We start from the raw sequence: 27,560 nt of genomic DNA, 5'->3' as shown, positions 1-27,560 counted from the left end.
AATAAAAAATAAAATCGAAAAAAAAAATCACCAAAACAAATAATTTTATTTTTTGGTTATTTACGAATTCGACTAGTTATTCAAGAGACAGGAAGAACAAAAGAAAAAAAATAAAAAATAAAAAAAATATTTTTTTTTTTATTTTTACCCTAACCAAAAAATACGGCGTCACGTTTATTCTATTGTTTTCGATAAGTCGTAGTGAAAAATAATAAAAAAACTCTTTTTTCATTTTTTGTCGGCTTTTCTTCATTTTTTTTTTTTCCTTTTCTTCTATTTTACTTTTTTTTCATACCAGTTATTTGTTTAACTAGTCGACATTCGAAAAAAAAACACCTTTGTATTATAGTAAAAAAAAATATAGTTTTTTTTTTGTTAGAAAACCTAAAAAAAAAAAATTCTAAATTAAAAACAAAAAAAAGTACAAAAAGTACGAAAAAATATTTTAATTTCTATTTATTTTATATAATAATATAAACCACTGACCCACTTTAAAAATAACGAGCGGGCTCGTACCCATTTGGTAGATGAACTTTAGCTAAAAAAATAGCTGTAAATATAAAAAAGACGAACTATTAAATTATTCGTCACGACCAAGATTTAAAAAAATTACTTTTCCCTCGAGAAGTTTTACGTATAATTTTTTACCATTTTAATAATGGCCTCAACAGGAGGAGGATCAGAAAAGACTTCAGTACAAGTGGGTAAGTATATTAACCGAATCATTTTTAAATAATAAAAAATCTCAAAAATAGTTTATTATCCTCTTAATAAAGATTATTTCGATAGAGATCATCACTTTTCAAAATTGTAATTTTAGGTTTGATCTATTCGATTATTAATTTATATTCTATAATTCTTATTCTTTAGTTGTTCGTATCAGACCAATCACAACTCAAGATAATTTACCGACACGATTTCAACGTCAAGTTCTTACAACTTCTGCGCCAAATCAAGTTGTTGTTCAAGCTGATAAGAAACAAGTATTTAGTTACGATTATGTATTTGGTCCGGAATCAACACAACAAGATGTATATGATAAGGCAATAGTAAAATTAGTAGATAATTTTTTAGAGGGTATGTGATTAATAAATTAATTTAGGTTTTTGTAGGTTTTTTAAAATACCCGGATCACGTCACGTTGACGCGACTTATTTAGCGTGATGAAAAGATTGTAGCTTGTGTAGCTTGATTAATTGCGCGTATAATTTCACGTGTAATATACTTTTAAATAATTTGAATTTTAATTATAAATTATTCGTATTTTTTTTTTTTTACTTTTATTATAGGTTATAATGTAACAATTTTAGCTTACGGTCAAACTTCTTCGGGTAAAACTCATACAATGGGTACGGCTGATAGTCATTCAATTCCACCAGAATCAAAGGGTATAATCCCTCGCGCAATGCAGACTTTATTTTCTTCAATGAATTCTGCTCATTATAAATCGCGGAAATTTTCTTTAAAGGTTTCTTTTATTGAAATATATAATGAGGATTTAATTGATCTTCTTGGTGAAAGTTTTGGTGATAGTAGACCTCAAGTTACAATTCGTGAAGATACAAAAGGAAATATTATATGGAATGGGTTACAAGAAATGAGAGTAAATAGTGTAGATGAAGTTATGGGGTGATTATTTTTTATTTTTATCAATATATCAAATATTGTCTTTTTTTTAAAAAAAAATCAACCATACCCATTCTTTATTTTTATTATTATTTTTTTTTATATTAGATTTTTAGCACGCGGTTCTGCAAATCGTCAGGTCGGTGCAACTGATATGAATGCACAATCTTCGCGATCACATGCTATATTTTCTGTTACAATGATTCAACAAAAATATGTCGGCACATCCGCAACTCAAGCACCTGCTCGACCTGGTACTCCATCAAAAATGCTTGAACCAAAATTCGGACTTCGACCACAATCAAGTATGAATAATTTACGACAGAGTAGAAGATTTGATGAAGGGGAACTCGTTACAGTGACGAGTAAATTTCATTTTGTAGATTTGGCTGGAAGTGAGAGAGTGAGTTAACATTATTTTTTTTTTAAGATCAAATAAAATGATATTTTTGATTTTTGTTAAAAAAAAAATTTTTTTTTTTTTTTTTTTAACCTTTTTTTTTAATATTGTATCCATATATAGCTAAAAAGATCTGCTGCGGTAGGCGATCGTGCTAAAGAAGGAATATCGATTAATTCTGGTTTACTTGCATTAGGAAATGTAATATCAGCTTTAGGTGATCCAAACAAAGCAAAACATACAACGCATATTCCATATCGAGATTCTAAACTTACTAGGTTACTACAAGATTCATTAGGTGGAAATGCTCAAACATTAATGATAGCTTGTGCTTCACCTGCTGAATATAATTTAAATGAAACTGTTAATACTCTTAAATATGCAAATCGAGCGCGTAATATAAAAAATATTGCTACAGTTAATCAAGAAGAAGCTGGATGGCATGATATAGAACATTTACAAAATATGGTCTTAAAATTAAGATCAGAAATCAAATCTTTAAAATCTTCAAATTTATCTAGTAATAATACAATAAATAATATTATTAATCATGGTTCAAATAATAGTTCTGGAAGGAATACTCCAACATTAATTACTCCTAATAGTAGTAATGATTCAACACCTCCTCCAAGTCGATTAGCTCGACCAAAATCTCCTCTTACAATTATTACAACAAACATTGATCCTAAAAACAATAATATTAAGAACAAAGACCTTGAAGATTTAGAAGGACAATTAGAGGAATTACAACGTTCATATTCTAAATTGTCCCAAATACATGCAAAAACTTCCGCTAAACTTGCGTTACATCAGGACAATTTTGATGGATTAGGTGATAATATAAAAACAAGTGAAATTGTTAAAAAAGATATTCAATTACAAGGAGAGGAGGTTATGAAACATGATCCTGCTAGTTTTCAAGAAGCAGTCGAACCTGTTATTGAAGAATATGAAAAATCAATATCTGCTCTTGAAAGTCAATTGGCTCTTGTGCGTGCTGCTCTAAATCACACGGAGACAATAATGCATGATCAAGAAAGTAAGTTAGAGTATGCTGAACAGATAAATGAACAAAATAAGAATTTAATAAACGATTTGAAGAATAAGATAGCACAATATTGTGAACATGAAGAAACTTCAGAACGTTATATAAAAGATCTTGAATCTAAACTTGAAGATTTCTCAGAGGAACAAAAGAAAGATCAAGAATTAATCAATGAATTAAAGAATGAAGTAACTCGATTGAAATCTAATGGATCTAATAGTGAAGGTTATATTCAAGATCTAGAATCACGTTTAGCATCGGGTGAAGAACAACTCACTAGATTTAATCAAACGATTGAGCGACTTGAGAAACGACTTCAACAAAGAGAGAGGGATTATATTGAATTAGAAATCAAAATGAGAGAAGCAAATACTGATGAAGAAAAGAAAATGTTACTTGGCGCAATTGATGAACGTGATCGTAGAATTATTCAACTTGAAGAGAGAGTGAATAAACTTATAATTGAACTTGAAAGGTTAAGAAGAATGAAAGTTCAAGAATTTGAGTCAAATAATCAGCAAGTTATACGTCAACGATCAGAGTCAATAGCATCATTGACTTTTGAAGATGAAAAACCTTATTCACCAATACCAATAATGGAAGGATTATCATTAAAAGATGAACAAGATCGTTTATTAGCTGTTGATTTAGAGAAAAAATTGGTCAAGTTACAACAAACTCATGTAAAAACAGTTGAAGAATTCGATGAGATAAAAGCCAAGTATCAAGCTTGTCTTAATGAAATAAGTGAACTTCAGGCACAACTTAATGAAGCAAGAATGACAAGTTCAGAAATGTTTGATGATTTCAGATGTACAACTCCATCAACGCCTATGACACCAATGTCACCTCAAAGTACTTTTTCCATGTCTCTTCCGCAACAACTACGGTTTGAAGAGACTGCCAAAGATCCTTTTGATAATGCGTTGTCCGCTATAAAGAAGCGTGAACTCCATCGAAAATCCAAATCTTTATCAGGTGATATTAGAGGTTCAGAAAGAAGAGATCTTACTCATCTTGCAATTGTTCAAAAACTTCAAATGGAGCTAAAACAACTTGAATCACTTAATGAAGACAAGACGATAGGATTAGATGCTTTTAAAGATGAATTTTCACGCTTACAGATGAGTCATCGTGCAACTCTTGAGATTGTTGAAGAATTACGTGAAGAAATTAAAAAACGTGATACTATAGCGCAATTGGAAGTTATGTCTATTGTATCGGCGGATCGTTCTGATCAACCGAACTCATCTTCTACGATAGAACTTGATGAACTTGAAATTGTAAGTAAACTTCGTGAAGAAGTTGAAAACCTTAAGGAAGAACAAAGACGAACGATTGAAAAAATTTCTGATTATGAAAAAGGAAATAATAATAAGGGAGAAGATATTATAAAGATTGAATCAAATATTCAAATTCTTCGAGATGAACTTCGTCAAGCAATTCAAGAACAGAATATCACTAATGATGTAGTCATAACGGACAATAAAGCTATTGAAGAGAATGTTAACAAATTACAAATGAGAATTAAAGAATTGGAAGATCAACTTGATTATATTCAAGAAAATCAAAGACTTGAAATAATTGCGGAAACAGCCTCTAAACTTGAAGGGAAAGTTTTTATAAAACCCGGTGAAAATTTAGGAACTTTTTCTGAAGCTGAAAATGAAATTAAAATTCTTCGTATGAAACTTGAAAAACTTCAAGTAGATATTGAAGCTAAAAGTCATACTATAGCAGCTTTACTTCTTCCAAGTGATGATCGATTAAATATTATCAGGAAACTTGAAAGTGAACTTCAGGAAGTAAAACAAGCACATCATCGTCTTGTCGTTGAAGAGAAGAATAATAAATTAATTAGCGATATGATTAGTAACAACATCACCGCTCCTGATAGTATATCAGATGGTAATTCATCTGATAAACTTGAACAAAATGTTGATGAAAATGTTAAAGTATTGGAAGAAAAAGTCAAAGATCTCGAATTACAACTTTCAAAAGCCAAGGAGATAAATCATATTCCAGCTTCTCGAAGTTCAGCTCTTCATATTGTAGATCCTACACAAAAATCTATAGAAACACTTCAAACTCAATTGATAACATTACAAGGAGAACTTGCAAGTAAATCTGATTCTATCGAAAATTTACATAGTGTTAAAGAATTAGTAGTTGCTTTACAATCTCAATTAGAAACACTTAAATCAGATCTTAAACGTAAATATGAACTCATCGAAATATTGAAAAGGGATTTATTTGATAAAGGAGTTTTACAACAAAAATTAAGAGAAAAAGAAGCCGAAGCTTTAATGTTAAAAGCTCAACTTTCTGAAGTTAAAAATCGTGAAGAAAATATGCAAGATCAAATGTTAAAAATTCAATTACAATTACAAAAAGTAGAAAATAGTAAATGTATAGATGAATTTTTACAATCCGAAATTAATGATGTGAAAAAGGAACTTCAAGAAGTTAAAGAAAGAGAAACTAAAGCATTAGAATATTTACGATCATTAGAAACCGAGGAATCAAAACATAAACAAGAATTACGACGTTTAAAAGAACTTGAAATTTCTCAAAAAGAAAGAATTATAATATTAGAGAAACAATTATCAGAAAGTAATGATAATGTTGAAGAAGATATAATAAATATAAGATCTGAATTAAATTTAACTAAAGAAACTGAGGCTGAATATAAGTTAAAGATTGAAGAACTTCAAATTAAATTAAGTAAATCAGAATATGATTTTGCTACTTTACGTAGTAAAGTAGATTTATTAAAATCTAAAACACTAGGAAAAAATATACAAATACAAAATCATGAAAATCTTCTTAATGAAGTATGTTCAACTACTACTTTTATTGATTCACAACAAGTTAATTTCTTAAATAAAGAAATCGAAAATTTACGTGAACAAGATGCAATACAACGTAATAAGATAGTTACACTTGAAAATCGATTAAAACAACTTCAAAAAGATGAAAAAGTTACCTTGTTGAAAAATGAAATTATTGATTTGAAGAATGCAAAATCCGATTTACAAAATACTATTAAAGAATTAGAAAATAAATTAGAGATATCAGAAAAAGAATCAATTAAATTACAAGATTTAAAGAATGAAATAATAACTTTAAAGGATTCCGAATCTGTACAAAAAAGTATTATAGAACAATCACAATCTCAAATTGAACTTATATCTAGAGAAAAAGATAATGTAAATAGAGAATTAGAAAATTTAAGAAAAGAATATAATACACAAAAAGAATATATAATATCTCTTGAAACTGAATTAAATAATGTTAAGGAGGAATTATCAGGAGCAAAAGAAGTAAATTCGGTTAATTCGAAAAAATTGGATGATTTATCAAAATTATTAGAAAGTACAGAACGTCAAAGAGATGATGAAATTAAAAAGATAAAAATATTAGAAAGTCAAATTCAAACGTTAAAAGATATTGAATCAGTTGATAAAGATGCTAGTTCTCTAACTGATGAATTAACGAATGCCAAACTTCTTAATAATGAACTTAAAGATAAGATTAAATCACTCGAATTAGAACGTGATGAACATGTTGATCGAGTTTCTGAACTTATAAAAATTCTTGAAACAAAAGAAATTGCACAAAAACAAGTAGTTTCTAAGTTGAAATTCTTTATAAGTAAATTGGAAAATCAATTGGCAGAAGTTAAAAATTCTTCAAAGTTGGATCAAGAAACAATAACAAGTCTTGGAAAGAAACTTGCATCTGTTGGAACTTTATTTGGTGAAGCCAAAGCTTCGGAAGAAATGCATATTGAAATGGCTCGAGAGTTAGAAGAAAAATTAAAAGATGCCAATACTACTTTGTTTATAAGAGATAAAATGCTTATATCTAAAGATTCTTTTATTTCTGAATTAGAGGCCGCTCTTCAAAAGACACGAAAAGATCTTGAAAATGCAAAAATGTCTGCTAATTCTGAAGCTAAGCATGTTAAAGAGCTTCATACACGACTTTATGAATTAGAAACAAGATTATTAGAACGTCCATCATCATCTGAATTGGAAGCTGCTAAAAAGACTGCCGCTAAACAAAGTGAATTAGTAAAGGAATTAGAGTTAAAATTGGCATCTATAGAACCCACAAGTGCAACTACGAGTATTGGTTCTATTGTTTTATTGACTGCACAATTGGAGGAAGCCAAATTCGCTAAATCCATGCAAGAAGAATTGGTTAAGAAATTAGAGACCTCTTTAAAAGATAAACAAGAAAATTTGGAAAAATTACAAGGGACAATGGCAAAAGTTAATTCTGAATTAGAGTCTGTCAAAAAATCGGATGAAAAACACATAAAGTTAATAAAAACTTTGGAAGAACAACTTAAAGCAGCAGAAAGTAATCGTAATTTCGAATCTTCAAAACTTAATAATGCCAATGTAGAAATTGAAACACTTAAATCACAATGCAAAAAATTACAAAATGAGCTTAGCGATACACAAAAGGAAGCAATGATAAAAAATTATAGTAATTCTGGTGATAACGTAGTTGAAGATCTTGCAAATCAACTTAAGAATTCTCACAATGAAACTAAAACATATCGCGATCGAGTTGAAGAGTTAGAAAAGATTACCAAACAACTTGAAACTGATAAAAAGGATCAATTAAATATTAATGCTGATCTTGCAAAACAAATGGAACATTATCAAAAAAGTTACGAAAGTATAACTGAAGATTTTGTAGAAACTGCTACTAAATATGAAGATTTTGATATGGCTTCCAAAGATCAAAATAATCGTATTGTCGAATTGGAAAAGGCACTCGAAGAAAGTCAAAAACATAACAGAACACTTTCTTCACATAAAAGTAACGATTCTTTGACAGATAGTTTTGACGCATATGGATCATCATCTGATTCTACACTTTCAAAACTTGCTATTGCAAATGAAAATTTACGTCAAATTAATGATAATCTTCGCGCAAAATTAACCTCAGCAGAAGATCACGTAGCTACTTTAGGGCGTGACATAAAAAATTTAGAAAAGGAACTAAATAACTCTAAGGATTCTCTTAATGGAGCTACAGTTGAAGTATTGAAAGAAAAAATTACCGAGATTGAGGCGGAAAAAGAAGGGTTAGAGCAAGCTAATAATGCATTCAAAGAAGAATGTAAAAAACTTGATCAAAAGGTTGAATCTTTGGTGAAACAATTACAATCAGCTGGACGTGGTGGAAATAAGACAGCAACTCAACTTGCAGAATTGAATAATAAATTAATTTCACTTGACTATGAACATAACTGTCTGAAACAACAATCGTTAATAGATAATCAAGAAATGGAAAATGAGATTTCAAAATTATTGAACATAAATGAACAACTTGAAAAAGAAATAAGTGAATTAAGGTCACAAATATCAAACGGAACACCTTTTGATTCTATAAATTCAAAAGCTCAGAATACTCCAAAATCAGATGTAAATAATTCTATAAAATCTAAATTACAAAGACAAGAAAGTACCATTTCTCAACAAAATAATCTTATCAAGATTTTACAAGATAAGATTAGTGACCTTGAACGTAGAGTAGAAACCGAAACTAAACGTCGTCCATCCTTTGGAGCAATTTCAATTAACGAGCATGATGGACCTACAGGAACTTCAGGCCCTACAGGTGTTCGATTATCAAACTTATCGATTATGTCAACGTCATCTAACAAATCAATACGTCCAAATATTGTTGCAGCCGCTAATTTGGTAAAATCACCACCACCAACGCCACCACCAAATCAACCTTTACCACCTACACCACCACCATATCAACCTTTACCGCCAACACCGGGAATACCCCGACCGCCACATTCAAGAAACGGATCAAATGATTGTGGTAATGTTACTCCAACGGGTGACCTTACGACAGAAATCCAAAAACTCCATAGAAAAATGGCCAAAATTGAAGGTGAAAATATACAAAATAAACGACTTGTTGAAACTTTGGAGACTTCTCTGGATGAAAACGAAATAAACCTTCGAGTAGCCAAGCAACAGTTACATATTTTACAAAGGGAAAAAACAGAACTTATTGAACAAACAAAAACTCTTCGATCTCAATTAGACGAAACTACGGCACAATTCGAATATGCAAGAACATCAGTATATCAAGAAAAAAAGGATATCGAAACAATATTGGAAGAAGAACGGAAAGCCAAGGAAAGCGCCGAAAAGGCACGAAGGCAACTCGAATCTCGAATGGAAGAGCTTATGGCCAAGAAAAGCAAGTTTATGTGCTTTTAGGACTGTACTTATGCAGTCAATTCTCGTTATAACGAAAGAATTTCGGATGTAACGAATTTATTATAATCAGTTTTGTTAATTGATACGGTTATTATAATTAAAAAAAGAGAAAAAAAAGTAAAAAGAAAAAAGAAAAAAAATAATAATTTAGAAAAAATAATTAAAAATAATAATAATAGAAAAAAGAATTCTTCGTTATAAGGAGGGTTGACTGTATTGTTGACAGTAATGACAAGACTGCTTATATTCAATTTTCAATTCTTATAGAATCATTCCTTCATCCATTGATGAAATCAATAATTCATCGATCTAAGCCTCCTCTCAAACATCATACGTCGAGTACCACGAGTACCACGAGCTCCTTGTCCGAGGATCCTATGTGATGATTGCTTCTGGATACTTTGGCGCATTCGGTATGCTGCTTCTACCGACTTACCTTAAGTACCAACATCCACATCCACTAACAAAAATCTTCTGATTGGAACTATAACCGATTAAAAAACGCGGGAATATATATGTAATATATATATTTGTGTTATATAATATTATTTATGGGTTCCTTTTTAGCAAAATTATTGCTAAGTTGTAATTTATTTTATTTATTTACGAAATTATTTTCTTTAAAAATATCTTATTTTTTTCTTGTATTAATAGATTTTCTTCTTTTTTTCATTCAACAACAAAAAAATAGACAATATCAGATATCAAAGATTAAAAAAAGTTTACAGATTTCATGTTCTTCACTCAATTTTATCGAATAATGTATTTGTATCTCCGCTTTTAGTTTTTAATTTCTAAGATTAATTTTTATGAAATTCCTTTTTCTTTATTACGTTTATTACGGCAAAAAACAATTATTTCTAATATCTTTTAGATTCATCGTTTTAATACAAACAAAAAAAAAATTCTTTTTTTATCTCGTTTTCTTTTTCATACAGTATATATAATACATAATTATTATTATTATTTTTTTTTCATTGCTTTTTTTTTTCAAAAATAGATATTATTTTTTATCGGGTTTCTTTTTTTATTTTACTTTTTCACTATAATCTGTAACATCACATTAATTGTATAAAACTACTGTAATATTATTAAAAGATAAAATATTTATTGGATCAGAAATTATGAAATTATTGATTTTTTTGGTAGATATATGATCACTAAATTACTAACCTTGGTTGATTGTTCAATCTCTAACATTGTATTACACTTAGTTGTACAAAATCCTTATAAAAGCAGCGAATTATCTTTTACCAGTTTCGTAAACTTTGTGTTTCTCGCTAAACTTGGCGAATATTTATTTGATTACACATTTTTTTAATTTATTCAATGTCATGACAACAAACAAAATCAATCTAAAATGAGCTTCAATCTTAAGAATATTTTCTCCAGTAATGTTAAAGTAGAAGTACAAAATTTAGATACTAAGTCATCACAATTAGTTGATTTAAATCTTACAGATAATTTATCAAAAATTCGTAAAAAACTAGAAAATGATAATGATAATATTATTAATAATACATTGTTATTTTCAAAAAAAAGAGAAGAAAGATTTATTGAAATACCATTTAAAAAAGAAGATGAATTCCTTTTAAATGAAATTATAGATAAAAGTGGAAATATTTTATACTTAAAATTTTGTTCAAAACCTAATTGGAAATTTTTGAATAATTTACGTAAATTGGAATTTGGATGTACAATGACTTTTAATGGAATTAAGAAAGCAGAAAAAAGGGCATCTATAATGAAAAATTGTGAATTGGCCGAATTTGATGCTGGAGGTTGTTTAAATGGGGAAGTTGAATTTAATTCGGAACAAGATCGATTTATGAAAACTAATTTATTTTTTAATATTAATATTAGTGATGTAAAGAAATTTGTAGAATTAGGGATGTCAATTGGAACATCAAAGAATGAAAAATTCAAATCTGAAACTAATACTACTTGTTATTATACAATATATAAAAAAGTAACATTGAAATTTAGAGAATATTTAGAAGCATCTCCAGAATTTGTTGAAGCAGTGAAGGAAGCCGTTGACTTTGAGGATGCTAGAAATCTTCAGCAAGTTACTGAAAAATTTGGCCAATTCATTCCAACTGAAATTATTATGGGTGGAAAAGCTTACCTAGATGGTATTATTATGTCAACAAAACATAATGAAGAAGATCATGACAAAGTTTCTCTGAATGCAAAAGCATCTGTTATAAAGGCTGAATTAACAAACACTTATGATAATTCAATAGGAATTTCAAATAACTATAAATCTAAATGTAAAAATTTAATTGGAGGAGAACAGCCCGATAGTATTGAAAATTTTGATGAAAAAGCTTGGATTAAATCTTTAAAAGATTATAGAAATTGGGATTGCATAGAATTTCAAAATCCTGTTAGTATTTTTGAACTTTTACCTGCTGATTTACGTAAAAGAGTTATTGAATTGGTTGGAAAAAGAATTCATCACTTAAAATTTGAAGAATTTGATTATAAATTAGAGGAATTTGGAAGACCAAATATTTTTGAATTAAAAAATATGCCATTAAATATTTCAAAAATGATTCAAAATAAGGATGCAGATTGTAATGTCTTTGCAACTATAAATGATATAACAGGATCAAAAGATGATTTTTTTACCTGGCAAGTTTATTGTCCACCGAATAGTAAACCAAGTCTTTTAATTCATTGTATTCAGAAGAAGAAATTTAAAAAACGTAGATACAAATTGAAAATTGGCTGGATGGTGATTGGGTATTATACTGATTATACGGACTTAAATTTTATACTCTCAGATTTTAATGCTCAATTAAAAGTTCTAAAAAAAGATTTTAATACATTAAGTAATCCAACTGTATTTGAGAGAGATTTATTAAATTTTGAATATAATCCTCTAATTGGGAAATTTCCACCTTGTTTAGGAATTCCTGTATTAAGTAAATTAGATTCTTCAAATAATTCTCTCGTTATTGGGCATCATTTTTTTAACGCTCAAGAAAAAGATAAAATTGGAGCATGTACTTTCTCTTATTGTGTAAAAAAAGGACATTATGTCAATTTACCCGAATTTACTTTTTACATACTGATTATATCAAATTATCACATTTCAAATGCTTTTGGCAATCAAACATTTGAGAAAAAAAAATTTTACACCAGGTTCAGGTTTAATTTAAATATTACTAAAAATTGTTTAATTAATTTAAATACAAAATATATCAGTTTATATTCTACTGAAAAAACTAATCTTGGTCCAATTTTTTTGTATCAGAAAGGTGGGGAAATTAAATTACAATATATTGATTGTAAATGTAAAGCATGTTGTATATGTAAGGATGGTTTAATTTTATCAGAAAAAAATATTGAATATGCATATTTTGATCCAGATATCAGGTATTTTTTTTTTCATCTATACTTTTTTTTTTACATACTAACAGATAATTTATTATTTAGGAATAGTTAGGGAAATAGCTAAGAATTACAAAAAATATAAATTATTTATATTATTTATATTATCTATATCATTTATATTTTAATTTACCGTATATCATGTATTTTATATTATTAAAATATTATTGAGTTTTATCATAAAAAATTGTTATTAAATTTCAGTACTACTATTTTTTTACTTACTTTATTTGGAGGTCGTCTAAAGCAGGGGCAAATCACGTGACTTCGAAAAAAATTGTTTTCATAAAATAAAACTTTTTACCATATATTCAACCATTCTAAACACACATCCTAAATGCATTTTTGCCTGCTCTGCAAGTTTACTTAGAGCGCAGAGTAGGGTTTTGAATGCTGTTTTTGATTTATTTGACTTTTTCAATTTCGTTATCCATTTTTGGATATGATCGGCAAAGTTTCGTTCATTCATATGTAAAGTCAAAAACAATATTCATAATCCACTTTTTATCCTTAAGTAAACTTGCAAAGCAGATAAAAATACGCTTATACTATGATTTTAAAGTTTCTATTAATCTTTCTTTATAAAAAATTAATCTAATTAAAATTACACCGAATCACGTGATTTGCCCCCGCTTTAGACGACCTCTTTATTTGGTATCTCGTGTTGCATTACAATTTATCACGAGATTGCGATATTATTTTGCGAAATCGGAAAAGGTCTGCTAAATGTCGAAATGCAAGATTCAAACGAATGTATTAAACGAATTGAAGAAGCTATCGATAATGAATATTTTAAACATTATGAATACAAACATTTTAGTAATATTCAAGAGATTGGTTCCGGAAGTTCTGGTAAAATGTATCGTGCAGAGTGGAAAAATTTTCATAGTTATTTAGCATTAAAATCTTTTTATAGATTCGATAATGTTATTGTAAAAGAAATTGTTCATGAGGTAATTATGAAATATAATATGCGCATTCTAGTGTTTATATTATACAAACTTTATATTTATTTCATTCAAATTATATTCGTAATTTAGTTTAAACTTAAACGAGATATAGGTTCTCATGATAACATTATTCAATTCTATGGAATTACAACGAGTATGTTAGAATAATATGTTATTTGTATAAAATTTAATAATCTGATTTTTTCTTTTATTTGCTAGAAGATCAATTGAAAAATTATCTTTTGGTAATGGAGTATGCCGATGGGGGTTCTCTTCGAGAATATTTGAAACAAAACTTTGATAATCTTACTTGGGATAATAAATATAACCTGGCATACCAGTTGGCTTGTGTCGTATCATGTTTACATGATGAAGAAATTGTACATGGTGACTTGGTAATTTATTATCAATATTATATCATATTTTTGCATCTACTTATTTTTTATTATATTTTTTATTATATTACATTTTTTATAGCATTCTCTCAATATATTAGTCCATCGAAACACGATTAAGTTGGCGGATTTTGGATTATCAAAAAGGATTTATGAAACATTCGATCTTGCTTTAGTCCCATATGTGGATCCTAAAAAATTCGGTTTTAAACCATATTCTTTAAATAAAAAGAGCGATATTTATAGTATAGGTGTACTTATGTGGGAGATATCAAGTGGTCAGCCACCGTTTAAAGGAATATCACCTTATAGTTTAATTGTACGAATTTCAGATAACCTTAGAGAAACAATTTTTCCTGATACACCTGAAAATTATATGAAAATTTATACTGGTGAATATTAATTATCATTCATTTTGTTTTTAATATTTTTTAAATACCCAATATTCATTTTTTATTTATTTATTTAGAGTGTTGGGATAAAGAACCAGAAAATCGCCCAACTATCAATCAAGTAATTACTAGATTAAAAGGAGAATTGTCTCAAAACGACAAGAGTAATGAAAAATCTAAGGGTAAGTTTAAAATTTACATAACTTATAAATATTTAAAAAAGACTTATTCTTGAGAAACCTTTTAGAAAAATCACCGCTTGCTTCGGAGTCAGTTAATAATTCGTCGTCTACTACTTCTGAACAAATATCGTTTAAGCATCAAATGATTCGACACTTTAATTTGAATCATGGTTTATTCTTGAATGGGTATAACATAAAACCGAGTAGACAAGCCATATATTCGGAAGATGGTGAAGTGAATATAAGTTTATATGAAGGACAGCCTTCAGTATATACTCTTATAAATGATCACAGTTCTCATACAAATTTGTTGGCTTTTCCTGAAAATAATAATATTATTAACTATAGAAAAGCCTTACGACAATCAGATATATGTATCAATTTTCCAATAGCTGAAGTTACTTATAAATCTGATTTATCAGAATCCTTTTCAAAATTTATGGATAATGATGAAAGATTACATGAAATGTACGGGCATCTATTTCCAAGGAAAATTTTGGTTGGCGGTAAACTATTTATTGATAATTTTAAATTGATACACATTGACCTTTACAAAGTTCATTTAACTTGGGCATATAATTCAGCTAAATATGATAAAGAGAGTCAATTTAATGATTCATCTACTTTATCATTGGATTCCTTTCCAAATATAAGAACATCAGATGATAAACAGTTAAATACACCTGAAGACTTAAGAGATTGGATGAATAATTTATATCAAAATAATATGGTTGATATAATTTCTTACAATGATCTTATTCCTATTTCTCAATTGAAAGTCAACACAAATACTTTTCAAATTGTTGATGAAAGGCAACCTGGAATAGCTAATTTCAAGAAAAAATTGAGTTTAGAAGATTGGGTTAAAGATTCAGTATATGTTAATCTAACAAGATGGGTTAAAGATTTTCGTCTTCTTTATGGTTTAGTAGTTAGTAAACACTTTGAATTAGAGATTAGTAAGAAAATTCCCATTAAATTCATTGATATTCCTCGTGTTAGTCGTGTAGCTTCAAGTGATAAATCTTATTTAACAATAATAAAGCCGTCAACAAAATTAGAAAGTTTTTTAGTTTCTAATAATATTTTCTCGATCAAAGATCTCAGCTCTTTTCCATTTATTAAGAGAGTTGTTAAGCCTGATGATCTAAATTATGGATGTTGTACACATTTCCTAGTTAAATGTGAAAAATATGAAATTATATTGACTAGCATTAAACCTTCAGAAAGATTTGAACGAGCTATAGAAAAAGCACTTAAAAGTATGAATCCACTTATGTCTTTACAAAGTGCATTTAATGAATATGGGAATTTATTTCCACAAAAAATTATTTTGGGGAAGTCTCTAAAGGTTAATTTACCAATTTCTTCAAATTCTTGCGATAAATTAGAGCTAGAACCATCAATAGTTGAATCTCATTTAGATAAATTAGACATTTCATATTTTTTGACACAAAAAGGAGGTGTTATTGAAAAAAATGATTTATCTAATTGGGTTCAAGAAATAGAGAATAACTTAGAAGTTATAGAGTATGACGAAATTACTTCTTTGTATGAAATTCTTGAAGAAGAACAAAAGAGAAAAATTGATATTGTATTGAATAAGAAAGATAATTATAAAATTATAATGAGCGGAATTACGGATTTAAAAGATTTGAATAATAACAATACCGAGCATTATAAACGTATAAATATACAAACATCACTGGAAGACGAAAATTATGAAGTTTTTGGATCTATTATTTCGAAAAATAATTCAAAATTGGAAGAATTTTTGGTGGATTTCAATTTATATGATTTTAATGGATTTACCGCAACGATAAAAACTTTAAGAACCCCAGTTATTAATATTTCAGAATGTTATATTCTATGGATGATTATTGGAAATCCTTCAAAATTATTAGTCTTTAGTCCATTGAATAGAGAAGCTGAAGTAGTTTATATTAAAAAAGAAATGTCAATTCAACCAGACAAATCGTACTATCAAATTGAAATAAACGATTTTCCATTATCTCAAGGATATACTATTTTAATAAATGCTTATCCTATAAATATGAAGTTAGCTAAATGGTCAAAAAATCATACCAGTTTTCAAATAATTGAATCCACTTATAATAATTCAAATTTTAATAATCTAAAGTTAAGTATAATCGATGAGTCAGACAATGAAGAAGAAAATACAGCGAATGTTGAAATAAATATTCATGTATACATCTTATTTTCAGATAATACAAGTCTAAAAATTAATAATGAAGAAGAATATCATGTAGGCTTAGTTGGTTATATGTTAACAGAAGAAAATTTTGATTATACAAATGTGAAAGAAATAGAATCTACTTTATTAATAAATGAACAAGTTAATAACAACAATGGAGCTACAACTATGTCTAATAGTAAAAATATTAACATCGAAGATAATTCAAATGAATGGATTGATTTGATTGAAGAAGCTATTAATAAAAATCAACTTAAATATTACGAATACAAAAAATTTAGTAACTTTCAAGAAATTGGTACCGGAAATTTTGGAAAAGTGTATCGTGCAAATTGGGAAAATTCAGAGAAAAAATTTGCATTGAAATCTTTTTTTATTCTTAATAATGTCATCATGAAAGAAATTGTTCGTGAGGTAATTTAATATTATAATATATATTTTTTTTATCTCCATAATTTTATTAATTTCAAAACTTAAATTTATTCAGTTAAAAATTCAACGTGAAATTGATTTTCATGATAATATTATTCGTTGTCATGGAATAACAAAATTTGAATCAGGTATTATAAAGAATATAATATTTTAAATTTCATTCAAAAATTACATCTCAATTCTGGATGTCCTCGACGTTTATGTTTAAACAATTGCAGTTGCCCGTAAATACAACACTAAATAACTTTTTTTTAAAAAAAAATGTTTAGAAAATACAAATGATATAATGAAGTACTTATTGGTAATTGAATATGCTGATAGCGGGTCCCTACAAAACTATTTGAAAAAAAACTTCATTAATCTTACTTGGAATGACAAATATAACTTGGCATATCAATTGGCTTGTGCAATATTATGTCTACATAATGAAGGAATTATACATCGCGACTTGGTAATTCATTATAATTTAATAATTCGAAAGATTTATTTGTGTCAAATAACTTATATAATTTATATCATCTCATAGCATTCTGGAAACGTGTTAATTCATCAGAATGCTATTAAGGTATCTGATTTTGGATTATCAAAAAGAATTAAAGAAATATCCAACTCTCAATCAAAATTATTTGGCGTTATTCCTTATATTGATCCAAAAGGATTCGCCGGACAGCAACCATATTCGTTAAATAAAAAAAGTGACGTTTATAGTATTGGTGTGCTTTTCTGGGAGATAACAAGTGGTAGACCACCTTTCGAAAATGAACAATATAATTTAGCCGCACGAATTGCACAGGGTCTCAGAGAAACCATTGTTCCAGGTACACCTGGTAATTATGTTGAGCTTTATGTTGGTAAATATAATTTTAATGATTTATACTAGTGGTCAACCCGTTATCAACGACATTCTATCTAATAGTTACTTTTTTTTATTTAGAATGTTGGAATAGTGAACCAGATAACCGCCCAACTATTAATGACGTAGTCGCAAGATTGAAAAAAATTATTAATACGTCAGAGAATGCAAAAATTATTTATGAGCCAACATTTAGTTCAAGTACTCATATAAGTATTAACAATTCATTAGTTGGAGGTGAATTATCTCAAATTTTTGATGAAATAACTACAGGAGCTTTAAAATCATCCAATAAAAAGACAAGTGTTTTACTCGAAGAAGAGGATCCGAATATAATAATTAAAGAGATATTAGATTTTGTTTTTACAATAACAGAAAAAAAGGAACTAACCTCAATAAAGCAGAACATTATTGATTATTTTAATAAAAATGAAATTGATACACTGAAAATTTACAAACAATTACTAGATAATCAGAATGACGTAGATTCCATGGTTTTGCTTGGATATTTTTATTATATGGGAGTCGAGACAAGTAAGAATTATGAAAAGGCATTTAAATTATTTAAATATGCATCTAATAAATCAAATAATAGCGAATCAGGACAATCAAAATCATATGTATTAGCAAATTATTACGTTGGAATATGTTACCACAACGGGTATGGAATTACAAAAAATGAAAAATTAGCTTTTGGTTATTTTGACGAAGTAGCAAATAAAGATTATGCAGCGGGACAATCAAATGTAGGTTATTGTTATTGTATGGGAGTAGGTATTATAAAAGATTTAAAATTGGCTGCTCATTGGTATCAAAAAGCTGCAGATAACGGAAATATATTAGCGATATACAATCTTGGCCTTTTATATTTAAATGGAGATGGTGTTAATAAAGATCATGTTAAAGCTTTCAAATTATTTAAAAGATCATCTGAAGAATATTTGGGTGGAATTGTTATATTAGGACGTTGTTATGAATGTGGAATTGGAACCAAAATTGATAAGTGTAGAGCATTCGAACTATACCACAAAGCAGCAGAATTAGGGGATAGTCAAGCTCAATATAATCTTGCTTTTATGTATAAAAATGGATACGGAACCACAAAAGATTTTGATAAAGCAACTTATTGGTATAGAAAATCTGCTGACCAAGGACATGAAGATGCTCATAATAAATTATATCAACTCTCAAAAGTTAGGTGTGATGACTGTAAAATCATGTAATTTATTTTGGTTCGTGCATATTATTTATTAATAAATTATTAATTTTCATAATATCAATGAAAAAAAAATTAAATCTATAGTCAATGTATCATTTTAACATTGAAATAAATTAATATTTTTTAGAATGTTGAAATAGTGAACCAGATAATCATCCAATTATACACCAGGTAGTTTCTCGATTGAAAGCAATTATTACAAAGAATATGAAATAATAGAAAATAATAGGGAAACAAAGTAAAAGTAACGGCAATTCATCAAATCAACAATAATATCTAGCAACAACATTATCAGTTATTAAAATAAATTTTACGACTGAAAAAGAAGTTAAAGGATTCCGAAATATACATTCCCGGAGTTTGTGTGTAATTAAACGAGAAATTATGCATGTCTCTCATTCTTTACGAAATTATGTAATTTAACTTTGAAGTAGCAAATACTGTATGTACCGATATATTTTAGGGACCTTCAAATATACGGGAACTTAATCTTGATTGTCGGATGGCCTAGTTAAGAAAAGTATAAATAGCACATGACATTGGGTGTGCTGTTAACACAAGTTATATAATAAAAAATTGGATTTTTTTATAATAATAACAATGAGTTAAAAATTTTAATGTTACAATAATGAATTTGTTAATGCAAATATATAGAAATTAAATTTAATAATGTTAATTTTATATATAAAAATATTTTTAATTTAGCAAAGCATAAGATTTGATATGAGAAATTTCATTTTCATCATTTAAATATTTTATTATCATTAGTATAATTTCTCTGTTTTTTCTAACAGATTAACACCAACCAGGAAGATGTAGCACATACCATCAGAATCAATGAACTACTTGGAACTTTCAGTCTGAAAGATTGGAATTTATTTTTAATTAAAGAAATCTAATTAGTTTTTTTTTCAAATATTTTTTCCTTCATATTATACAAAATATAATTGTAATTGCTTTTTTTTAAATAAAAATTCTTTGCAAATTGCGATTATTTCAATTATTGTTTGACCTAATACAAATCTGATATGGTCTTTCTCTACAGTTAAATTATACATACTATTTTTACAATTCACAAAAAAATGAATTGTAAGCTAACCCACTATAATACTGTAGATATTGATTTTTTTTTTATCGAGAAAGCATTTGTAACATTTTTCAGTCGTATTGACCCGCAGATAAGGCGTTGTTTTTCTTAATTTGCTCACTAGAAAGAGCTACAAAGTACAAACTATATTTTTAAAGAGACAGAAAAATTGATGACAATAATGAAATCATATAAAAAGGTGAGACCTTATTTAGTATCCGCCTTGTGCAAGTAAAGCAAAAAGAATCAAAAGAAATATTCAAACTTACCACTATTACATCAACTAATATCAACAATCAATCAAACGAGTATATTCCGCAAAGTAATAACAAAGTTAGTTTGTTTGATTTCTTGGCGTGTCTAATACCGGGTCCACAGATTTGAATCAGATAATCTGAATGACGATGGCTAAAAAATCAACATATATGATAGCTTTGCGACTGATCGATCATCAGCTCGAGCCACATGCATGTACTCCTGTACGACAACTGAATTTCTCATAAGCCCCATTTTTTTCGCAAATAAAATTCTTGACTTCACACACTGCACTTTGCACCAATAGCATTTCGCAAAAATTACTATAAAAGCAAGAAAATATCTTTAATTATTTATGTAACGCCATTATATGATACTCACTTTTTTTATAATTTAGATATTAGACGAAATACCAGAAAAGTTAACAAAAACTTATTCAAAGTCGATCATTTTTTATTGATGTGGACCAGTAAAATCCGATGTTAAATCAAAACAACATCACTTTCTGACTGTTTTGTTGAATTAATTAAACTTTCACAGAAAATCAAATCATTACCACCTGTTTCTGATTATGATTTTAAACATAATGCATTTTAAAAACTTTTTAATAAACATTGGCAAGAATTTGACATCTTTTAGCATATTTACTCCATCCGAATTATAGAGGTAAATATTTATTATTATTTTTTTTTAATTAAATAATAATTTTTTTTTATAATTTTATAATAATTTTAGGAAAAGGTTTACTTCCTACTGTTTTCAGCGACATTTATCTTTTGGCCATGAAAATTTTGGCGGTGGTGAAACTTCTGCTGCTAAATTGATTTCTTAAATTCGTTCTTTTTACTTAGAGATATTGAATTTTAGCAATAATGAAGATGTTATTACCTGATGGCGAATGTGCAATCCTGTCCCTGAAGAGGAAAATCATATACAAAAATTAGCACTGAAAATTCTATCTATCACGCCTCATAACGCAGGATGCGAAAGAGTCTTCTCTATATTGGAATGGTTTACCAATAAAAGACGAACTAAGTAAGTTTTTAAATATCATTTTATCTAATTGAGATTCAATTATTACGTTTTTTTTTTTTAATATTTTATATACAAACAGATTAAAAGTTGAAAAATTGGAAGCTATAGCTAAGCTTTATACATAAAATATGCTTGTACGGGATTATCAGAAGATTCTTTTCAGTCACCTGTACAAAAGCTTTATCTAATGCTAAAGTAAAGGGTGATTAGTGATGATGATTTTTCCGATAGTGATGACGACGATAATGAGAATAATGATAATAGTAATTCCTTAGATACTAGAAGTATAGAAATTGAAAGATGGGTCAACATAGATGATTCCGAATTGAATAGATTACTTAATGTAAATGTAAGTGTCGTTATTGAACCTCATCCCATTACTATTAATCATGGTTCAAATACGTTTGATATTGAAACCACTCTTGATAGTGTATTGGGTACTACCTAAGAGATAAAATTTAGAACAATAAATAATAAAGAATCATACTTATTCACTTTTTCAAAAAAATGTAACTTTCGAATAAATTTAATAAATAATTTTAAACTACAATTACATGCTAATTATTATTACATTTAACTCAATTTCTTATCAACTTCATTATTTCGTTAATTAACCCCACTTTTAACCCTTCCCAGTTTCACCATTAAGTTTTACAAAAATTAAACAAAAATACGTTTACCATAACCATATTTCACTCAAAAATGACTTGGAAACAAATGTTGCTGTCCAATACCGTTTTCTGTATGAATCTTCATGTAAATAGATATGAAATTAAAATGGTTGTTGAGATGGTATTTGTTAGAATTGGATATACTAACCTGATGAAATAGCCGTACTCACTCCTTATTTAGGACAAATGATTAATGCTTTAGAAAGTCATTTGTTGTTGCTATTGATGAAAGAGATGTACCTACAAAACAGGAAACAAAGATCGTTAGTAATGTTCTTACATCAAAATATAGAAAAAAAATCACCTTCTCGCTTGAAATTACCTCCGGGAATTGGCACCGGAAAAGTCTGTTCCTACTTCCTATAAAAAAAAAAAGAAAGATCATACTAGCAACATTCTTGTATAAAATAAAAAAATTCGAAAATTCTAACCTTACTCCCTTCGTAATTACCGTTTCAGAATGTCAGCTTCTCTTCGGCTAACTCAAGAAAGGAACCTGTAACCTTTGTTTGCAAAAAATATTAAAATCATCCTCATCGAGATTAAGGTCCTACTCTTTCAAAAAATTGAGCAAAATAAACTAATCAAAACTATACTTATCCTACATCAAAATTGGTCCTTTTTCGCATCTGAAATGACAGACAACCTTGTAACTGCAACCAGCCTGACAGGCGTTGGACAACCTGCGCGCCATTACACGAGGCAGAGAAGTCAAAAACATTCCTGAAGGAGACTGGAGGCTTGAGACTGACGCTAACAGTGCTGTGGATGCCCGTTATGTTCTGGAGACTCATGATCTCCCGGGCAGGGCGCACAGGTGTAAGGTCAGCCTTGTTACAAGGAAAAGTAATTTCTTCCATGCAGCGTGTGAAAACTCTATTGTGTAGTTGAGGCCAAGCCGAACATATGAAAGAGCTATTTGTTTGCAAAGAATATTAAAATCACCATCAATTAAGATCCTTTTCAAAAAATCGAGCAAAATAAACTAATCAAAACTATCTATACTTATCCTGCATTAAATTTAGTCGACAACCTCGCAACTGCAACCAGTCTGACAGGAGTCGGACAACCTGCGCGCCATTACACGAGGCAGAGAAGTCAAGAACATGCCTGAAGGAGACTGGAAGCTTGAGACTGACGCTAACAGTGCTGTGGATGCCCGTTATGTTCTGGAGACTCACGTTCTCCCGGGCAGGGCGCACAGGTGTAAGGCCAGCCTTGTTACAAGGAAAAGTAATTTCTTCCATGCAGCGTGTGAAAACTCTATTGTGTAGTTGAGGCCAAGCCGAACATATGAAAGAGCTATTTGTTTGCAAAGAATATTAAAATCACCATCAATTAAGGTCCTTTTAAAAAAAATCGAGCAAAATAAACTATCTATACTTATCCTGCATCAAATTTGGTCGACAACCTCGCAACTGCAACCAGTCTGACAGGCGTCGGACAACCTGCGCGCCATTACACGAGACAGAGAAGTCAAGAACATTCCTGAAGGAGACTGGAGGCTTGAGACTGACGCTAACAGTGCTGTGGATGCCCGTTATGTTCTGGAGACTCATGATCTCCCGGGCAGGGCGCACAGGTGTAAGGCCAGCCTTGTTACAAGGAAAAGTAATTTCTTCCATGCAGAGTGTGAAAACTCTTTTGTCATCGGAGTTGAGGCCAAGCTGAACGTATTATCATTGAATGAAAGAGCTATTTGTTTGCAAAGAATATTAAAATCACCATCAATTGAGGTCCTGCTCTTTCAAAAAATTGAGCAAAATAAACTAATCAAAACTATACTTATCCTGCATCAAATTTGGTCGACAACCTCGCAACTGCAACCAGCCTGACAGGCGTCGGACAACCTGCGCGCCATTACACGAGGCAGAGAAGTCAAGGACATTCCTGAAGGAGACTGGAGGCTTGAGACTGACGCTAACAGTGCTGTGGATGCCCGTTATGTTCTGGAGACTCATGATCTCCCGGGCAGGGCACACAGGGTGTAAGGGCAGCCTTGTTGCGTAGTCTCCAATGTAGTAGTTGAAGTTGAGTATTGTTATACATTTACATTAAATATGGTTTTTTTAAAAAAAAAATCCAAATAAAATCACGTAAAAAAAAATTTCATCAACTGATTTTAAAGCTGTCGCACAAATCAGTCAGACGATCAATAATTACGTAAAGTTGTATACCATGCAGATTAGAGATTTAAATATTATAATTACTTCATAACAATTTCTTTAATCGTGACGTTATCGTAAATTTAATGTTAAATAATTACGAGAACGTTTGGCAGATTACGCGATAGACTTTTCCGAAACCTCCTCAATACTTTTCCATTTTTATATAAGAAATTAAGATCATATATAGCCATCAATTGTCCATTATTTACAGCTTTTTTATACCAATGTGTAGATATTTTTAAATCTTAAATTTTAACATTTATTCCATTTTTATAAAACTAACCTAATCTAAATTGTTCCATTGAGCAATTTTTTATTGGCTATTTTCTCATAATATTCACATGCTCTATCTCCATAAAAATTGTACTATAAATAAATGATGCATTGTTAAATTATTTCAATTCCGTTCCGTAATAATAATAAATATTTTAGAGTTCTAAATTGATAGACGAAATTTTCATAATAAATTACTATAAAAAACACCACATTTTTTTTGAATATGAAATAAAGGATGCCGTTTTGAAGGTAAATTAATTCCTAAGGGTGTCTCACGCAAAGACACTGAAATCTCTCAAGTTTACCGTGAAATATCAGCGTTGCATGGACTAGGTGATCTTTCTTGCGTTCCCACAATTCTCTTCGAAGGTTATATAAAGGAAGGATTCCTGGTTTTACTAACCGATTTTGCGAGGCAACCACTGGAATCATGGATTTCTGAAATAATTCTGGATCTATTATTGTGCTTGGAGAAGATACATGCCCGTGGTTACACACATGGAGATGTGGCCATACGAAACGTTATACATAGGAATGGTCATTTTTATCTTATAGATTTCGGCCTTGCAACTCTGTTGCAACTTCACTCCGATCCATGTCAAGCAATTATTCAGGATTACTGCGAATTATGTCAAATCATTGGAATTATCAAGTTTGGAGAGAAAATGTCGATTTCAGAATTAATAGGCAAGTTTGAGGGAGAGCTAAAATCACTTGTTGCGTTCGTCGAGGATGCGAGTATAAGGTGGAAAATAACTGATGAAGGGAAGTGGTTAGAAAAATTTGGTGCTAAAGTTAAACAATTTTATGAGAGATCGTCGGAAGGCCAGATATAATAGAAAATACTAATATTTTGTAAACTTACATAGATTTGTGATCAGAGAACTACGGAAAATTTATTGTTGATGATTTAATAACCAAAGTCAATTTTTTGCTTGTAAATTACTTTTTTCGCACAGTGTGGTATAATTGATTTAGATGACCAATATTTTTTTTTTATTAATACAGATAAACAATAAATACAGGGACACGTAACACATAGGTGACGAATTTTTCTATGTTAAGACTTATCTACCTCCGCAAGTTTACTTAATGATTTTACCCTTTTTATTTTCCTTGATTCTTCACCGCTTTGTGAATCGTTTTCTGGCTTTTGTACCTCTTCCAATAACCATATAATATGAGCAAGGACCTTTCCGCCTTATCCAAGCGCTTCGATTTACCGTGTTTACATCGTAATGATGATTGAACATATTATCCGGAATGAATCATTGAATTTCTACTCTGGGTGTTACATAATCCGAGGCAGCATTATCCTTAAAATGAAATGCTAGTAAATTGAGTCGACGCTCCGGATTCACAATTAAAAATCCGATTTGGATTATGTACACTTACCACAATCTACCACAGTATTACCACCACGACCACCACACCATTTCACACGTTATAATAATTAAAATATTATTATTAAAACTTTTCTATTTTTATATGATATATTCATAAAATTAATATTATCAATCATCAGAAGTTCAGATGAGTCAGTTTAGTTATAGAATCATAATATGTATTTGAATATTCGTTGTTTAAATTGATCTGACTAGCCAGTACTTTATCACCAGTACACACGCCACGAAGGTATGACAGCAGAGGAATTATTATGAAATTTAATATGAAATACAAAAAGTTTTTTGATAAAAAAATTTACGAATTTGTTAATTTATTAGGATAAAATGGATATATTGAAAAAAAAATTTATTTACAGTATATACATGTAATATTTAACAATAAGTTTTTATGAAACAAATCGAAAATAAAAATTGAAAATAGCAGAAATAATTATAAAAATAAAGTCATTACTTATTATTAATTATGTTTAAGACAGTGTTGTCACTGGATTAAAAATATGTTTTTATGCAGTAAAATGAACAGATGGTCCAGTGGACTTGGATATATCTCTGATAGGTCGCTAAGAATAGGTGTGGATTCGTATTGGAGATATCAGTCAATCTCTGGTATTTTGAGACATCCTGGTTATTAATCAAGAACGCGTATTTTTTACAGTAACTATTCTTATTTTATGTACAAGAAAAAGATGACGCTTTAAAGTTGTAATACTAGTTTTTCTGCAAATGGTTTTTGACATTTGCATCAAACTGGAAGTCCAAGATGCTGAGGTGTATTATCATTATTATTATAATGCTTCCATGTTAGCGAAGTTTGACGAGAATGAGATGCATTTTCTCTTTCAAAATTATCATTAACTTCACCTTCTTCCTCATTTATAGGATTATATTCTATATCTTGGTCTTGTTCATTAAAAAGTTTACCATATTCATCTTTAAGATCAATATCAGAAAAATCATTATTTGAGTAATCTGATATTACCGTAAATTTATTAAAAAGAAAGGAAATTTTAATGGAAAAAATGAAAATAAAATGCGTTAAAGACCAGAGAGGTTTATAAATTTAGGAAAGATTAAAAATTAACCAATCAGATCAATTTTTTATCGTAGGATAAATAATAGGTACTTTTTCCTGATTAGTATTTTGTGCATCTTTCTACACATTTATTGATTTATTATAAGTTCTCATGAGGTTCCTGACTTATATTTAACATAGCCACAAAATATAATATTATAATGAAATATTTACTGATTAAAGATTATGAAGCTTATTATTATTGAAATTATTACATCAATG

General features: G+C 29.0%; 6 protein-coding genes across 7 annotated transcripts; 4 read left to right on the top strand and 2 right to left on the bottom strand.

Annotated features, from left to right (window-relative positions):
* On the top strand, positions 1-10,077 carry OCT59_024094 (uncharacterized protein). The gene is made up of 7 exons (XM_066135173.1): positions 1-704; positions 871-1,077; positions 1,290-1,629; positions 1,735-2,029; positions 2,150-9,311; positions 9,599-9,848; positions 10,023-10,077. The coding sequence occupies exons 1-6, from the start codon at positions 659-661 to the stop codon at positions 9,712-9,714; spliced, it is 8,166 nt and encodes a 2,721-aa protein (XP_065991223.1). The 5' UTR covers positions 1-658; the 3' UTR covers positions 9,715-9,848; positions 10,023-10,077.
* Positions 10,078-10,691: 614 nt separating this feature from the next.
* Positions 10,692-12,785, top strand: OCT59_024093 (uncharacterized protein; the record flags this gene model as incomplete). The annotated part of the gene is made up of 3 exons (XM_066135172.1): positions 10,692-12,261; positions 12,598-12,715; positions 12,776-12,785. The coding sequence occupies 3 exons, from the start codon at positions 10,692-10,694 to the stop codon at positions 12,783-12,785; spliced, it is 1,698 nt and encodes a 565-aa protein (XP_065991222.1).
* Positions 12,786-13,462: 677 nt separating this feature from the next.
* OCT59_024092 (uncharacterized protein) lies at positions 13,463-19,783 on the top strand (the record flags this gene model as incomplete). 2 transcript variants are annotated; one of them, XM_025315023.2, is made up of 10 exons in its annotated part: positions 13,463-13,683; positions 13,900-14,075; positions 14,158-14,467; positions 14,545-14,649; positions 14,715-17,278; positions 17,352-17,424; positions 17,566-17,747; positions 17,823-18,147; positions 18,231-19,381; positions 19,496-19,684. In XM_025315023.2, 8 exons carry the CDS (start codon positions 13,929-13,931, stop codon positions 19,370-19,372), a joined length of 4,848 nt encoding a protein of 1,615 aa, XP_025183803.2. In that variant the 3' UTR covers positions 19,373-19,381; positions 19,496-19,684. The 2 variants fall into 2 exon arrangements, with proteins under 2 accessions (XP_025183803.2, XP_065991221.1); XM_066135171.1 differs by adding an exon at positions 13,771-13,834 and having other exon boundaries at positions 13,465-13,683; positions 18,231-19,783.
* Positions 19,784-22,437: 2,654 nt separating this feature from the next.
* On the bottom strand, positions 22,438-24,041 carry OCT59_024091 (uncharacterized protein; the record flags this gene model as incomplete). The annotated part of the gene is made up of 7 exons (XM_066135170.1): positions 22,438-22,495; positions 22,565-22,588; positions 22,739-22,776; positions 22,848-22,855; positions 23,063-23,331; positions 23,422-23,718; positions 23,800-24,041. 7 exons carry the CDS (start codon positions 24,039-24,041, stop codon positions 22,438-22,440), a joined length of 936 nt encoding a protein of 311 aa, XP_065991220.1.
* A 334-nt stretch (positions 24,042-24,375) lies between these two features.
* OCT59_024090 (uncharacterized protein) lies at positions 24,376-25,696 on the top strand (the record flags this gene model as incomplete). The annotated part of the gene is made up of 2 exons (XM_066135169.1): positions 24,376-24,403; positions 25,143-25,696. The coding sequence occupies 2 exons, from the start codon at positions 24,376-24,378 to the stop codon at positions 25,694-25,696; spliced, it is 582 nt and encodes a 193-aa protein (XP_065991219.1).
* Positions 25,697-27,008: 1,312 nt separating this feature from the next.
* On the bottom strand, positions 27,009-27,477 carry OCT59_024089 (uncharacterized protein; the record flags this gene model as incomplete). Its single annotated transcript, XM_066135168.1, has 2 exons — positions 27,009-27,235; positions 27,465-27,477. The coding sequence occupies 2 exons, from the start codon at positions 27,475-27,477 to the stop codon at positions 27,009-27,011; spliced, it is 240 nt and encodes a 79-aa protein (XP_065991218.1).
* Between the last annotated feature and the right edge of the window lie 83 nt (positions 27,478-27,560).

This window comes from Rhizophagus irregularis, chromosome 4 (genome assembly GCF_026210795.1).
Source record: "Rhizophagus irregularis chromosome 4, complete sequence".
Lineage (NCBI taxonomy): Eukaryota > Fungi > Glomeromycota > Glomeromycetes > Glomerales > Glomeraceae > Rhizophagus > Rhizophagus irregularis.
The sequence above is the reverse complement of the archived record's forward strand: the minus strand, read 5'-3'. Positions and strand labels throughout refer to the sequence as shown.